Source organism: Emys orbicularis, chromosome 5 (genome assembly GCF_028017835.1).
Source record: "Emys orbicularis isolate rEmyOrb1 chromosome 5, rEmyOrb1.hap1, whole genome shotgun sequence".
Lineage (NCBI taxonomy): Eukaryota > Metazoa > Chordata > Testudines > Emydidae > Emys > Emys orbicularis.
In genome coordinates, this window is record NC_088687.1 from 15,713,704 (window position 1) to 15,726,583 (window position 12,880).

At 46.2% G+C, this 12,880-nt stretch overlaps 1 protein-coding gene across 1 annotated transcript in view; it reads left to right on the top strand.

Moving 5' to 3' along the window:
* FRAS1 (Fraser extracellular matrix complex subunit 1) overlaps window positions 1-12,880 on the top strand; it is a 200,060-nt gene that overhangs the window by 19,260 nt on the left and 167,920 nt on the right. The window contains exons 9-10 of the mRNA XM_065405125.1: window positions 3,525-3,668; window positions 4,131-4,265. Of these exons, the coding sequence (XP_065261197.1) occupies window positions 3,525-3,668; window positions 4,131-4,265 (279 nt within the window). The remainder of the gene's footprint in view (window positions 1-3,524; window positions 3,669-4,130; window positions 4,266-12,880) is intronic.

Below are 12,880 nucleotides of genomic sequence, written 5' to 3' on the forward strand. Positions count from 1 at the left end.
CTCAGTGTGAAAATAGGTAGATAATACACCAACGGCCAGACAGGGAGATAGGTGTCAGTCACCTCCTGCTCGAAAGGAACATCTCCGAGGTATGTCACCTCCCGGCGACCTGCCTTATCTCCAAGATCTTCAGAACATAATGTTCAGTAGGGATACATAATTCCTTAATATTATCTGTACAGACATTTCTCAGTGATTAGGACGACCAGTGGGCAGCTGGCTCTCGGTAGAGACCTCAGATGCAGGGCCGGCTCCAGGCACCAGCTTAATAAGCAGGTGCTTGGGGCGGCCAATGGAGAGGGGCAGCACGTGCGGCAATTCGGCGGCGGCAGGTCCCTCACTCCCTCTCGGAGCGAAGGACCTGCCGCCGAATTGCCGCCACCGATGGCGGGTTTTTTTTTTTTTTTCCCTTCCCCCGAATTGCCGCCGCCGATCGCGATCGCAGCTTCTCCCCCTCCCCCCCCGAATTGCCGCCGCCAATCGCAGCTTTGGTTTTTTTTTTTGCGCTTGGGGCGGCAAAAGTGCTGGAGCCGGCCCTGCTCAGATGCCACCCTTTGGTGAACTATTCTGCAGCTAGCCAACCCAGGGGGTCTCTGTAAAACCATGCACTGTTGGCTCTCTGGTTACAGGGAGTACAATCAGGCATTAGGGGTTTGATTGTGCAATCCTTACTCACACTGGTTAATCCCGTTAACTTCATTGGGGGTACTTGTCGGTGCTTACCAATGTGAGTAAAGGTCATGCAACGTAGCCCTCTATTCCCCGGGCTTCTCAGTATTATCAATGTTCTCGTGACAACTGTTTTGATTTCAGCTTTGCTGCCTCTGTTTGGTTTGGGGATCAGTAATTATTCCCCTCCCCCTATAATTTAAATACGATATCAGGGTAGGTTTAGGACTCAGGCCAAAGTCTCCCTCTGACTTCAGTGGAGTTGGATCAGGACCCTAAGAGCCATCCTTTGGCAAAGTAAAAAGAATCGTTGGAGGACTTGGAGACTGTTGTCCTGGAAATGTTTTTCATTCCTTTTTTTTGAACTCTGAAATCTTCTAACAAACAAAAAAAGTCTCTCTCTCTCTCTCTCTCTCTCTCTCTCAGAATTATAACATGCTTCTGTGAAGTTTATGGGCTTATGATTAATTTCCTTTAAAAAAATGTACTCCCTTATACTGTAACGCCACTTCCAGTTCACCTGGGGTCAAATTAGAGCCAGTTAATAATTATCTGGACACATTAGAATAGCTTTGGCTATATAGCAATTTTGCATATAAATTATTTTTTTCCACAGGATGTTGTCATTTCCCTTCATTTGCATTTCATAGTTGGTAGGTTTTAGCTGCAGATTCCTAATTTTTCATATTGGCAGCTGCTCTTATTCCTAATTTTTCATATTGGCAGCCGCTCTTGTTGCACTCAGCTTGCTTTGGTTAATCAGAGAGCTCCAGTTTGTCACAAGAAAAAGAAAACAACTTTGCAGTTTAATTATGCTGTCATTGCCGAAGTGGCTCAGAGCGCTTGTCAGATAAATATTTAAAGCTTATTATTTGTTGAATAGCAAAAAAACCCAAACAAACAACAACCCAAAAAAGCGTTTGTAAATCCAAAAGGCAAGCTTTTTGGACAGGCCACATAAACTTAGAGACATCTTGTAGGCTACAGAAGGTGAACGTTTCAGGCATAAGAAAAGAGGAAGTGGTAGGGGGTTAGCCTGGGAGACCCAAGCTCAATTTGCTACTCGATCACAGACTTCCCGTGTAAACTTTGGCAAGTTGCTTAGTGGCTTTTGAAAACGTTAGCCCTGAAGTCCCATTTTCAAAAGTGACGGCTACTCGGTCCCATTGACTTCCAGTGAGACTTAGGCTTCTAAGTGCCTAAGTCATTTAGGTGCTTTAAAAATGTTTAGCCTTAGTCTCTTTGTGACTCAGTTCCCCATCTGTACAATGGGGATAATAGCACAGCCCTCGCTTGCAGAGGTGTTGTGGGGATAAATTAATTAAAGGAGTTCAGATGCTATATAATGGGGACAGATTTGGGAGAAAGTATGACTGTGATTTGAAAACATTGCATTGTATTAACAGGTCTATATTTTCTGGGCCGGATTTTCCAAAGAGCTCAGCTACCGTTAAGGCACTTCAATGAGGCAGGCAGATTATAAAATAATCCCGGCACCCAGAAGCTCTCATTCGTCTCAATAGGAGCTGCTGAGTGCTTTTGAAATTCCGCCGACTTCATTTAGGTGCCTGACTGTGTGCTGAGCTCTTTGGAAAATACGATCTCCTGAGATCATTGCATGGGGATATATAGAGCCAAGCCTGCGTTCTGCATACTCACTGCTCCCCTTGAAATCTCCTTTCCACGGACCCGCCAACTACTTCTCTCCATGCTGCAATAGAGGCAATGAGTGTTTTGCAATGCAGTGTCCAGGCTGATGATCCTATAAAACTTTCCAAAATTTTAACTCTTTAGCCCAGAGTTCTCCAAAATCTCCCACAGCGTTGTCCCCACCTTCCCACAAACTAAGGGCTTCCCTCACCCAGATGTTTTTGTGAAGCCAGTGTAAATTACTGTTCTCTGACCAATGTGTTTGGGGGGAAAACCCACACCCCCCTACCCAGTCCGTAGTGTCGCTCTCTAAGCTGAGGTTTGCTCATGGGACAGCAGCTGGTCCTACTTTCAGGGAACACTTTGGATTAGTGCAGAAAGCTTTGCTCCTGAATGGAGCCCAGGCTGTGCGCTACCTCTCTCAGCAGTAAGGTGATTGCCAAGCAGTGGAGACGCTGCTACACGTGTGTAGGGACAGGGCAGCCCATTCTTTGTTTGTTTTTCGTTGGGGCTTTTCCTGCTCCTCCTCCACCTACTCACCTATAGAACTTCACTAGGGGCTGAAACCATTACTCAGGCAAGCCCCACATTGATGTCAGTAGGGTTTGGGGCCTGAATGAAGACTGAGTAACAGCTCCAGGATTGGGCCCCCGTTGAAAGTTGAACAGACAGTTCTTCTGCTGGGCAAAAATGATTCAACACTAAAGAAAAAATATTCGGTCCCTTGGCCACCGCACGGAGGCCGGCCTTGTAGTTTGAGAAACACCTGCTGTAGGGAAATATCTCGTCATAATCCTGTCCCCTCTGCTGATCTCTCTGTGTTGCTAAGCCTGCAACTCCTACTCCGACCCGACTTGGCCAGACTCCCATTGACTTTGTTATGGGATTTGGCCTGAGGTAACTCAAGTTCTGATTGTTGTGGGCCATTGATTCCTGATGGTATAAGAATATCAATGAAAAGAGACAACATGGATTGTGAATGGACGGTTGTCCAACTTGAATTAAATGCAACGTTTACTTATCCAGTCCAATAAAATGCAGCATTTAACGGATCGCATGCAATTTATGAGAAAATGCCTCGAGCCATTAGCAGAGAGGCCACACATTGAGTGTTGCTTTGACTATAGCGTATGTGTTATTTCCAGCCTTCTTGATACAAGGCACGCAGTGCTGACAGCTTCTTTCTTTTTTGTTCTCCATGCTAGTGCAATGCCACTCAGACTGCTTGACGTGCTCTCGGTCCTTTGACCACTGTGACGTCTGCCTGGATGCAACTAAGTGGCTTCAGAATGGACGCTGTGTGGGGAGCTGTGATTCTGGATTCTATCGGGATGCTGGGGTTTGCTTAGGTATAGCCTATGTACCAATCTCAGCTGACTGGATTTCCTTCAGGCTGGTGCTTTAGTCCTGGGGGGCTGCTTATTCACAATGCCTCCCAGTCATGGACTGTTATTGTATGAAAACTTTCCTCCTTGTAATCGCTTATTGATGCGGAAACACAACACCAAATCGGATATCAGTAAGGTTAGTCTTTCAGTCCTGGATTCAGGAAAGCACCGAAGCATCTCTTTATGTCCTATTGATTTCAACTGATCTAAACTAGAGCTCGTTGGAAAATTTAGAATTTCAAAAAATTTCAGCAAAAAAAGGAACCATTTTTTCCCCAACCATCTTTAATCTAAAATGCTTTTCCTGCATAGGGATGCGTCCCTGAATTTAGCCCGCAGACTGACCATGTACAGATCGGTATCAGTGCACAATGACGTTTTAAGGTAACACTGTCTCTTTTTCCCTTCGTTTTGTGTGGGCAGCCTGCATGGAGATGTGCTCCACCTGCACCAATGGGTTTGAGTGCACCTCATGCCAGGGATCCCTGCTGATGAAGTACGGGCAATGTGTGACATTGTGCGGGGACGGATTCTTCCAGGATCACCTCCACTGTGCAGGTAACTTACAAATAGGGCTGCCTGGTAAAACAGCCACATGTCTAAGCTACAGTGCATAGTCTGTATTTAGAGATCTATTGCCAACATGAGGACAAAAGTTTTCAGTGCTGTAACACCACAAGGTAACAGAATCACGTAGAGTTAGGATGATGGCAAATGGGAGAAGAATGCACTCTTTAACCGTCTGTTTCTGAAACCCCTACTTCTCAACACTGTGGGTACGTCTTAACTACCCGCCGGATCGGCGGGTAGTAATCGATCTATCGGGGATCGATTTATCGCGTCTTGTCTAGACGCGATAAATCGATCCCCGAACGTGCTCCCCGTTGACTCCGGAACTCCACCAGGGCGAGAGGTGGAAGCGGAGTCGACGGGGGAGCCGCGGCTGTCGATCCCACGCCGTGAGGACACGAGGTAAGTTGATCTAAGATACGTCGACTTCAGCTATGAGAATAGCGTAGCTGAAGTTGCGTATCTTAGATCGATTCCCCCCCCCCCCCCCCCGCCCCCCAGTGTAGACCAGCCCTGTGACTGAATCAGTCCTATTTCGATTCAGAAGTCTCTCCCAGGGAAATGTTATTGTCTCTTACTCCTGGAGGGTGAGAGAACTGCTATATTTTACCATTGACCTAAAATCCGTAGCCATTTACTGGAATCTAATTCTTTGGTGTATACTTTGTTTTCAGCACAGGCTAAACTACAGCTAATGAAATCAGCTCTCCCCAGGAGGCTGCAGTGGAGGTGTTTATTAGAGCGAATTAGAGAGCGACATGGGATATGGCAGGTAGCCAGAGTGTCACAATCACACTTAAAAGTCCTTTCCTCTTTGGTGATATTTTCTTGCTCTTCACACTTCTCCTTCCCAGAACATCTCTTGTGGTAGCTGGCCGCATCAGGAATATTTAGGGAGTCTTACTCTGTTAATCACGAATTCCACATCTCCTCAATATATGTTTCACTGTATATGCATCCGAAGAAGTGGGCTGTAACCCACGAAAGCTTATGCTCTAATAAATTTGTTAGTCTCTAAGGTGCCACAAGTACTCCTGTTCTTTTTGCGGATACAGACTAACACGGCTGCTACTCTGAAACCTGTCTAAATGAGTGTATCTCTGTACGTTTCTAAAGGTTGGGATTAGGATAGGGAAAGTGGGGCTTTCTGTTTGATTCCTTTGACATATTCTTTCTTTGTCCAAACTGTGATTCAGCCTCTTTCATCCTGACAGATCTCTAAAGTCAGCACTTTCCTCCTTATGATATTGGCCTTTTTAGAGGGGTTGTAATTCTTTCTGAGACCAGTTCAGCCAAACACCTGAACACATGTGGACTTCAGGCACCTGAGCAGTCCTAATGACTTCTGTGGAAATACCCATTTGCTTTAAAGTAAAGCACATGTTTAAGTGCTTTTGCTGAATGGAGATCTAAAGCAGGAGTTGGATTCTTGACCATTGCTTTTCTATAACTGTCTGACCCAAAGGGTTTACGATAGATTTCAGGTTTTGAATGCTAAGTAATCTTTGAGTTTGTTTTATTTTACCATTCCCTTTCTGCCTGCTCCTGGTGTTTTAATTGGCAATGGCCACGCACTGTAAAGGCAGTTGGAAAAGGCTAATGTTTCATTTTATTACCGGTTTGTAGTGAACTGGCTTTGCATTCCATCCATGTTTGTACCCATGCATGCCTGGAGTGGAAAGTTGCTGGGAAAAATTTGTTCATGTTTCCTCCGGGGAATTAAACCAATTTGCTTTAGTTCTGCCTGGCTGCATTTTCTGCATAAAGTAAAACTGGCAGAGAAAGCCTCAAATTTCAGACCCAGTCCATAATTAATTTCCATCCAACCTTCCTTTGTATGCTCTTTGTTTTTATATGCATGCAGTCAGGTTGTCCAAACTGTCCTTAAGCTGTTCAGCAAGCAGTATGTTTTATTAACACCTGCAGTAAGTTTGTCAATAGAATCATATATAGGATTGATCAGAGCCTCAATTGGTGTAAATTGGTGCAGAGGATCTGACCGTAAAAAGGGTAAAGACCTGTGAGAACAGATGACCTAGTCCATCCTCCTGCCTTTGCAGGACTGCTCTCTGCAGTATATGAACAAGCCACAACAATTCAGTCTTGCTTCATCACTTGTTTTTTTTTTTTTTTAAAGAAGATCTAATCTAAAACTAAAAAGAACATTTGACCGAATTGGTTTGATGGGGTGGGTTTTTCCCCCCTGCTCTAATAATGGGGTTTGTTTTGCTGTAAAACAGAAAAGCCATTAAGGAAAAAGGGAAATTGAAAATCAGTAAGGAGGCTTATTCAGATAACTAACTGCGTGATTAATATTCACGGGATCAGTGAGAGACGGGGTAGAGCAGAGTGACACATGGAGTCTGCTGTGCTGAGATGAGACCGAAATGAATAAGAAAAAGGCTGAGAGAAGAAAAGTCAAGAGAGTGAAAGAAGAATGACCTCTGCCCTGAAAAGCAAGACAGATGAAGGACTTGCAGTCTTCAGTGCCCCCATTCTTTCTTTTTCCGGCAACTTAATTGTGCACATTTTCAGGATTAATGCTCCCTGAAAAGTCTAGACGGAACTCAGGCGTTGCTGCTTTGACCTATCCAAATGAGAGTATTGAAATATGTAACCTGATTGTAACAGACAAAGCCTACATCATAGCAAAGTGCTCAGATTTTTATTAATGACTCTCTAGGCTCTTTATTAATGGTTCTTTAGACTATCTTAGTTATAGAAGCTCATCTCTGAGAACAGAGGTCTCAGTATTACTAAATAGAATTACTACAGGTAGCTAGCACTACCTTGCAATGAACTGTTCAGTTTATGAGTCATTTAGATCTACAGTGCAGAATTGTTAAAAACATCTTGTATCTTTCAAAAGTCAGGCAACTGTTTCTCAAATAGTTCCATGTGTTCCTTTTATGACGCCGTTAGCGTTAATCTCTTGCAGTCACAAAACGGCTTGTGATCTTCACACCTGCGGTGATGCCGATGAGATTTCTGAGAAATCTTTTGAGAAAAGAAACTTTAAATGAATTTTTACTCTGAATTGTGACCAAATGAAAGGGAGTTAAATGGCTGAGTGCAGGAAGCACTATGCTTTAGTCTAGGAGCTTTAATGAAACATGTCAGTTATGCCACATTTACTAGTGGTTCCGGGCAGACGCGTACTAATCTTGAATGCAGCAGAGCACAGATGCTTTTATAAATGCATGGGTTTCTTTTCCTCAAGGAAGCCAGTGCTTTGCAAGAGTTCTTTTCTCTTAAAAACATGAAGCATGGCTCAGCTCTGTTCTACACCAGTTTTACACTGCTGGAATTCCTAAACCTAGAGTAACAGAGAGGTGAATCAAACCCTTTAACGTGGCAGCATTGGAATGCTCCTAATTTAGCAGTGAAGTGAAACCAAAATTTGAAAAAGACCCATCCATCCATGAAGAATTAAGTGAACATGCGGGAGGGGCCCCCCTTTTCCCTCTTGAAATATAAAGAAACAAAACTGAGAATACTAGACTGTGGGAAGGCTCCTTGAAGCTTATAATATAGTCCTGAAAAATCAGTAGTAGAGAAAAGATTTTCACCACCCATGTTGTCCTCTGTTACCCCAATGAGCTCATTTATATATAATAAGCAAATTATTGACGCCTATAATGTTATAAGCCAATCAGTGATCAGACTGATGGTGACCTAGTTATGGCTTGCTATGTTGTAGAAGGAAGTTTAGTTTAGTGGTATAAGCAAAGGCTTGGAAGTCAGGAGATCTGAGTTCCATGATCAGCTCTTGACACAGGTTTGCTGTATGACTGTGAGCAAGTCTCGTGAGCCTACAGCAGCTATTAGTTTTGAGTGCCTTGATTTTTGGGTATCAAGCTGAAGGTACCTGAAAGGGGCCTGATTTTCTGAGTGTGGGTGCTTAGTGCTTCCTAAAAATCAGGCTCCTTTAACGTATCTCCAGTTGGACACCCAAATTGAGGTACCTGAGCTCGCTAGCGACTTTGAAAAGTTGGGTCATTTACATCTCAGTTTCCCTTCTGTAAAATGGAGAAAGCAATATTTCCCTGCTGCACCTCACGGTGATGTTGATGTCAGCAAATCTTTCTGTGATGGGGGTTGTGGGTTTCTTAGGACATCTTGTTGGGTTTGGGGTCTGCTTAAGGAACAGGGCTGATGTAGTATTGTCGGTTGGGATTTGGCCTTGGTTATGTTTAAACCAATGTCCACATGTATAGTGTAGGATAGTTTCAGTGCCAAGGAAAATTAACGTCTACGGCCAAACTTTCAGCTGAGTTTTTAACCCACCCTACGTTTGTGCGCTTGCGAGTTAGCAGACACAATTATCTGCATGGTCAGCTTATGGCGCGCTATCACTTGGGCTGATGAAAATAGGTGCATAGAAGCAGTAAGTACTATCATGGGATGAGGCAAGCACTCCTAAAGTGGTTCAAAAGGCCCTGGTGGTTTTACAGTGATGCTGAAAGCTCATTGGCTCAATGGGAGCATCTGGGGGAAGACTATGCCCTTGCGAGTGCCAGGTTGGGAGGGTCCCAGAGCCCGGGCTCCAGCCAAACCCAGGAGTCTGCACAGCAATGAAACAGCCCTGTAGCTTGAGCCCTGCGAGCCCAAGTCAGCAGGTACAGGCCAGCCACAGGTTTCTCTTTGCTGTGTAGATATATCTATGGAGTCCTTACACCCCCTCCCTGCAGGGCCATGCAAACTGTGAGCCTTCATAATGATACATTTGTGACACCACTTGTGACCATAGAGGACAAAAGCCAAATTAGCAGGTCTATATCCTGACAGCTTGGAGTCGCTGAAAATGGCTTGTTTGCATAATCCCTGCTTTCAAAATCAGCAATGTCTACAACCTTCCACATCTCGCCCCAAACAAAATCTTCCCTACCCCCCTTCCCCACCCCCCAGCCCTCTTTCCTCCCATAATTTTTTGCAGGGTGTGGTGAGAAGATGGGTGTTATAGCGGCTGGAGGGTGATTTGGTGGGCACTCAGAGAGAATCTGTGCACTCGACATTTGCTGGGTCTCTTTAGAGAACAAAGATATATGCTGTGGAAGGATAAGGTATCCTATACTGTCAATGACAAAATGGAACAGAGTTTGTCTCCTAGACGGAACCAGCTCTCTGTACAACAAAATGTTTAAACTAAGCAGAGGAATAGGCCATTTAAAGTACAGAACGCCCCTTTGGCTTCTGGCCCAACCCTGTAGGGTCCGCATGTGACGGGTTGGACCGCCCGTTCAGGATGCCACCTGATATACTGGGGTCCCATTGAGCCTGCCCGTTCCACCAGCCTGGGCTTCCTCATCCTGTCCTTGCTGTGCCAGGCCCACAAGCCTTCTCCAGCACACACGCAGGTAAGGCCACACCCTGTTGCAGCCACAGACTGAAATCAGCTGTGTGTGGGAAGATTCAGCTTGGGGATTTACCCAGCATTCCCATAAACCCAAAATAATATTGTCTTGCACTGTATAGAGAGATCTGTACAGCGGAAGCTCATAAAAATCATCCCCTCCCTCAATCTGGAGGGAGATATGCATAGCCTTTTGCCCCTCCTTCCCCAGATATGAATTGCACAGACTGGTTTATAGAAAACAAAGACAAGTTTATTAACTACAAAAGACAGATTTTAAGTGATTATAAGGGATAGCAAACAGGTCAAAGCAGATTACTGAGCAAATAAAACAAAACATGCAAGCTAGGCTTAATACATTACAGAAATTGGCTACAAATAGTAATTTCTGACCCTAATTGTTGTTTTATGCAGGTTGCAGAGTTTCTTGAAGGTAAACTGTACTGCTTGCAACTTAAATCTCCAGCTATTCCTTTCACAGGTTGACCTTTCCCAGCATGGGTCCCAGTCCTTCTCCCCAGATCAGTCTTAGGTGTTTCCAGCAGTCATCCTGGGCAGGGATTCCGTGAAGAACCCTGATTAACTCACTCTCCAGCCTTTAATAGAATTGACATATGGCGGGAATCGTTTGTTTCCCAGTCTGACCCCTCTTAATGGAAAAAACACTGAAAGCCCAAGATGGGGGTCTAGTACCAGGTGACACAATCCCCTGACCCTGTAGTGTCAAAGCAGCAACCCAGGAAGCGTCTCAGGAAGGCGGGAGATAAGTATCTTCAAAGTCTTGTTGTTCTTCCTAATGGCCCATTCAGGCTGATTGCTTACTGTCTGGTAGGCATTTCCCAGATGCAAATGCTTTTGCAATTGATACAGAGTTTATATTCCTAACTTCAGATACAGCAATGATACATGCATACAAATAGGCTAATCATATTTGGTAAATCATAACCTTTCGACTGATATCTCACAAGACCCATTTTGTACCCAATACATCTTAGTTGTGCCCTATTCGTATCATAAGCATATTTCTATGAAGAATATGGGCGTGATGTGACACCTCACTTCTTCCTATTTGGTTCCATGACATATGTCCTCTCTCCCTTGGCTCCATGCATGCTCTGCGTTCCAGCCTGCCTTGCAAGCAACACCACCAATCAGTTCCCTCTAGAAAGAGCTGAGCTGAGGTGAGCTGAGCAAAGCCAGCTGGTCTGAGATTGCTTTCCAGCAACCACATAGTTTCTATTGATGCACTTTCCTTTAGTGTTTAAGTTACTGTAGACAAGCAGAACAGAGATATCGTGGGGATATCAATAGCTGTTGCATTTTTAAAACAGCAACTCTCAGGGCATGTAGGCAAAGAGAAATTGCCTGATGCCTGTCACTGTGGGCATGAGAGCTGAAAGTTTAGATACGAGCACAAATTGGGCCATGTTTGATATTCATTGGGAGACCTGCAGCTGATACCCTATGCAGGTGCTGCTGCTTTGAATATGGAAGTGGATGCAGGGCCGGCTCCAGGCACCAGCCGACCAAGCACGTGCTTGGGGCAGCACCTTGTGGCGGGGCGGCGCTCAGGTTTTTTTTTTGTTTTTGTTTTTTGGTTCGGCAGGGCAGCGCTGGAGGGTTTTTTTTGTTTGTTTTTGTTTCTGCCGGGCGGTGCTCGGAGGGGGGGCTTGGGCAGTGCGGCATTCGGGAGGGGGCGGGGGCTTGGGCGGCGCGGTGCTCGGGAGGGGCAGGGGCTTCGGGCAGCGCGGAGCTCGCGGGGGCAGGGGCTTCAGGCGGCGCGGCGCTCGGGGGGCGGGGGCTTCGGGTGGCGCGGCGCTTGGGGGGACGGGGGCTTTGGGCGGCGCGGTGCTTGGGGGGGTGGGGGCTTGGGCGGCACGGCGCGGGGGGCTTGGGCGGCGCTCAGGGGGGCGGGGGCTTTGGGCGGTTTGGTGCTCGGGGGGGCTTCGGCAGCGCGGCGCTCGGGGGGGCGGGGCTTCAGGCGGCGCGGTGCTTGCGGGGGGGGGGGTGTTACGGCGGGGCTGCTCTCTTTTTTTTTGCTTGGGGCGGCAAAAAAGTTAGAGCCGGCCCTGAGTGGATGGGTTTTGCTGTCGGCCATGTTAACAGAGCCTGAGTCCAGCACCATCATGTGTGGTAGACCTGACAGCTGTAGCAGTGCATTTAAAGGAGGCCAAGCTAATCACTGTCTTTCCTGGCAAATACTTTGTTCAGTGAAGCCACCTGGGAAAGTTACTCATTAACCCTATCTGAGCAATTAGCTTCGCTGCCAATGCTAACCTGGCTGAAATGAATTGAGAGGCTCAGCGGTTTGATTCAGAGAAGCCTCTGAGTGTTTGCTAGCTTATTGAGAATGATCTGTAGTTTTGATTCTTTTTCTTTCCCTCCCTTCTTTCAGCCCCCACCAGTCTGCCCCTTGTCATCCTCATCCTCCTCTTCCCCCTCAGACTCTGCAAGCTATTGGTCCCTGATCCTTCCTTTGTCCCTCCTCCAAGATCAGCTCTCTGGCTTGTTCCGCAGACTTTCAATACTTCTCTTTCCTTCCCTGACTTCCAATGGCCTTGACCCCAAAAGGTTCCATGCTCGTGGCGCTATCCTGCTAAGTTCATTGCATCTTCTCAGTAGGTCTGGCAGCCTCTGCTGAGCTGTTTGTTATTGTCAGGTCTCTCTCTCAGGCTTTGCTAGATCAGAGATAACTCAGAAGTCATCGCACCCCAGAGAAAGATAAAATGTGAAGACAACATCTGCCTTAGTAGAAGCTTCCAGAGCTGCTGAGATCCTGCACTGGTTTTGCAGGATCATTGCCAAAGGCAGGGGAGTCAACTGGGAATCGGAGCAAGATGGAGAAGGGGGAGTACTTAACCAAACGGATCTGACCTTCAAATAGTGCTGGTTTGCATCTGCCTCTGGGCTGAGCAGAGATCTGCCTGGTTTCCAATGAAGCGTGCTGCATCCTGCCTGCCCTAAACTCGCGCTGTCTGAAGCATGCCCATCCTGTTCCAATACCTTCCTCTTTATTGCCTGTGTTCAAAGTGAAACTTGCCAATGACTGTAGTGAGTTTCACTCTGCAGATAGGGGTTGGGGCAGTTGTCAGGGTTTGCTCCCCACTCTGAACTCTGGGGTACAGATGTGGGGACCCACATGAAAGACCCCCTAAGCTTATTTCTCCAGTTTAGGTTAAAAACTTCCCCAAGGCACAAATCCTTTCTTGTCCTTGGATGAGTACTGCTGCCACCACCAAGTGATTTAAAC